General features: G+C 51.8%; 1 protein-coding gene across 1 annotated transcript in view; it reads left to right on the top strand.

The window, feature by feature from the left end:
• Positions 1 to 1660: 1660 nt before the first annotated feature.
• MOGAT2 (monoacylglycerol O-acyltransferase 2) overlaps positions 1661 to 3646 on the top strand; it is a gene marked incomplete at its 5' end in the record, with an annotated part of 12587 nt that continues 10601 nt past the window's right edge. The window contains one exon of the mRNA XM_042893401.1: positions 1661 to 1839. Within this exon, the coding sequence (XP_042749335.1) occupies positions 1661 to 1839 (179 nt within the window). The remainder of the gene's footprint in view (positions 1840 to 3646) is intronic.

The following is a 3646-nucleotide window of genomic DNA, read 5'->3' as shown; positions in this document are numbered from 1 at the left end:
CCCTCCCTCCCTCCCTCCCTCCCTTCTTTTCTTCCCTCCTTCCCCCTTTCCCCCCTTCCTTCCATTTACCAGTAGGAATTACCAGCACACCATGCCAGGACTTTAAGACGTGGCTTCTGTTTTCACACCCAACACTTTAGGATCAGGATGACTTATCAAAAGAATAGCTTCCAAACCACATCTGCTTATCAAGATACTGTTTTCCAACACAAACATTTGAAATACTCCCAAAGCCTAAAAGAGGTTAAGCATCATGAGCACAGCCATAGAAAAGCACAATTTCTTTTAGGGGAAAATGCATTAAAGCTCATCTGTTGCTGTAAAGACAACCAACATCTTCTCTGATAGACCTCAGGAGAGAGCAGCTGGAGATGGCGGGTGCCAGGTGAACCCCAGAGAGATGAAAATCCAGGTCTTGGGATGAGGGCCTGGATGCTGAATCTGTGTCTGAGCTGAGCTTCTCCACCCCTGTGTCCTTCAGCCACGGGTCCTGGATCTGTGATAAGGGCCCAGAGAAGAGCAAAATATAAAACTCACAGTCATAGAATCGTAGAGTCACAGAATCATCAAGGCTGGAAGGACCTCTATGATCCCCAAGCCCAATCCCATCCAATCCCCACTGTGCCCTGCATCCCTCAGCACCCCAAACCCATGGGTCTGGAACACCTCCAAGGATGGTGACCCCACCACTTTCCTGCACATCCTGGCCACTCTTTGGGAGAAGAAATTCTTCCTAATACCATCCTGAACCTCCTCTGACACAGCTTGAGACCATTGTCTCTCATCCTAATGTGACCCACGATGAGCTGGGGAAGCAAAAGGACTTGGGTCAATGTGGATTTTCAGCCCATTCTCACTCAGATAGCACTCTGATGGACAGGGCCACCAAGGCTTCCAGATGGAGAGGACACAGCTTTGACTGGCAGCTTGGTGGGCATCAGTGCTTCCCAGACTCTGTGCAGCAGACAGTGCTGGGCTTGGTAGGATCTGGCGTGCCCAGTGATGCGTGCTTGCGTGCAGACTTTTCTCCTCTTGTTCCCCTGCCAAAACACAGGGCACGAGGGAGGCAGGAGGTAGAGGACAAAGCTGAGTACTGACTGGAAGCAGCTCAGGAAGGTCTTTAATGACTTGGAAAAGTCCCAAGTTGTTAATGACTTGGGGAACGAAATAGAGCGTGCCTATAAAATCTGTGATGACACCACATCAGAAAGACTGAAAATCCTCTACTGGTCAGGATTAGAGTTTAAAATGAGGCCAAGCGGAGGAGGAAAAGGTCCAGAATCAATAAGAAAGAAAAAAAGAAAATCAATAAAGAGTAAAATTCTGCTATATGGGAAGATGAAAAATTAAAAATCATGGGCAGTCATTCAAAATGTGGAACCAGAGAGGTCCACCAGCCTTGATGGAGGAGGTGGACATAGGGGCCCTCAGAGAAAAGGATGCTTCCCAGTGGTTGGGGTCAAGCTGCTCTTCTGGTTCCTGGGGCAGACGGGAAGAAAACCATTTATTGGCTTCCTAACTTCCCTCATACTGATCCAATAATCCCACGGTGAGCACAGGGAAGGCCGGGGCTCCATCCCAGGGCTGTGCAGAACAGCTCCCTCCAGGTGAGCCTTCCCCTCCCAGCACCCTTACGCTCACCGCCTGGCTTTCCTCCCAGCACAGTGCTGCATCGCTGCCTTCGTCGGCCTCCTCTTCACCCGCTTTTGGCTGCTCAGCGTCCTCTACGCCGCCTGGTGGTTCGTAGACAGGGAAGCACCGCTCCGGGGCGGGCGGCGGATCCGCGTGGTGCGGGACAGCGCTGTCTGGAGACACATGAAGGACTTCTTCCCCGTCACGGTGAGCATCCTCTGTGCCTTCCGCTCCACCGCAGGGATCGTCCCTCCTATGAGCCAAGCCCAGGACCTCAGCTGTGCAGTGCTGAAGGCAGAATGGTCTTCCCAGCTTAGAATTACTGGGTGACCCGATGTTTCCCCAGCATGTCCTTTAATTGTCTGCCTTATGTGCACCCTTTTAACCTCACTGCTTAGATAGGGCCATCTCCCCTTGTCCATTCCCCATTATATGGCACTGGCACAGGTTGCCCAAGGAGGCTGTGGATGCCCCATCCCTGCAGGCATTCAAGGCCAGGCTGGATGTGGCTCTGGGCAGCCTGGGCTGCTGGTTGGCGACCTGCACACAGCAGGGGGTTGGAGCTGGATGAGCGCTGTGCTCCTGTGCAACCCAGGCCATTCTATCATTCCATGATTTTGTGAAAGAACTGCCCCAGAGCCATCGCAGTTCTGTGCAAACCTGAGCAATGCTCCAGGAGCATTCATGAGCCACGCAGTACAGTGATTTTCTAGGGTAGGTAAAGCTGAGCATCACTGTGGGGATTTGCATGATAATTCCTGGAAAGAAACATTGCACATGAATGCCAGATCATCTCCCCTGCAACTCGTGACCTTACAGGAAGTTCTTCTCTACAGAGAACCTTTTAAAGTGCACCCTTCTCTTCTCCAAACCCAACAGCCCTGGGGCTCTCAGCCTTTCCTCATGCAGGAGATGCTCCAGGCCCTGTATCATTGTATCTTTCCACCAGGCTCTCTCTGGATGATCCCCATCTTTTCTGAACTGGAGAGCCCAGCACTGCATAAAGTATTGCAGATGTGACCTCACTGGGGCAGAGCAGAGGGGAAGGATCCCCTCTCTCGCCCTGCTGGCCACACTCTGTGCAATGCACCCCAGGATCCCATTGGCCTTTTTGGCCACAGGGCACACTGCTGGCTCATGGTTACCTGCTGCCCACCAGGACCCCCAGGTCCTTCTCCACAGAGCTCCTCTCCAGCAGCTCAGCATTCTTTCCATTGACCTGTACTGATGCTGTGGTTGTTCCTCCCCAGGTGCAGGACTCTGCACTTGCTCATGTCAAACCTCATCAGGTTTTCCTCTACCTCACTCTCATCCTTCCCAGGTCTTGCTGAACGGTGGCACAGCCTTCTGGGCTCGCAGCCACTCCGCCCACCTTTGTTCCATCAGTAAACTTGAGTTATTTCATGGCTAAACTCAGAGTTGGACTCTGTAGAAAGCTATTGGAAATGTCCCAAAAAAGCCATCCTCTGCCTTTCTGGCTGCTCTCTTGCCTTATCCAGAGCCATTTTCCTGAGCTTTTGCAGTGATCTAAGGGCTTCTGGCCAAGCTTCAAAGCAAGTCCCCCAGAATGTATATCGTAGTGTCCTGGGGAGGAATGGGAGCACAACCCAGGAGAGCTCCTGGTGGCTTTTACCATAAGAGATAGGTAATATTATAGGACATTCATCAGGAAACCCCAAATTCCCAAGTCATTATTCTCAGGGTTACTGCAGAAAATGCTAGAAATGCTGCATGCTGTTTATGTGATTGTAAAGATTCTACATCATGCATGTTCTGTAATTTCTGGCCATATAGCACAGCTTGAGCAGTGTCAGACCGATCTCTCTGCTAAAACATAGGTGCCAGCTAAACCCAACGACACCTCCTTGCCTGCCCCATGCACACTCACCCCTGAGCAGCGCCCTGGGCTGTCCGTCTGTCCTGGGGATGGGCTGATGGCTGGGCATGGGCTGATGGTTGGGCATGGATTGATGGTTGGGCATGGATTGATGGTTGGGCATGGATTGATGGCTGG

This window comes from Lagopus leucura, unplaced genomic scaffold, assembly GCF_019238085.1.
Source record: "Lagopus leucura isolate 7727_CA_CO unplaced genomic scaffold, USGS_WTPT01 178-0_obj-0_obj, whole genome shotgun sequence".
Classification (NCBI taxonomy): domain Eukaryota; kingdom Metazoa; phylum Chordata; class Aves; order Galliformes; family Phasianidae; genus Lagopus; species Lagopus leucura.
Note: the sequence above shows the minus strand (reverse complement) of the source record. Positions and strands in the feature narration are given on the sequence as shown.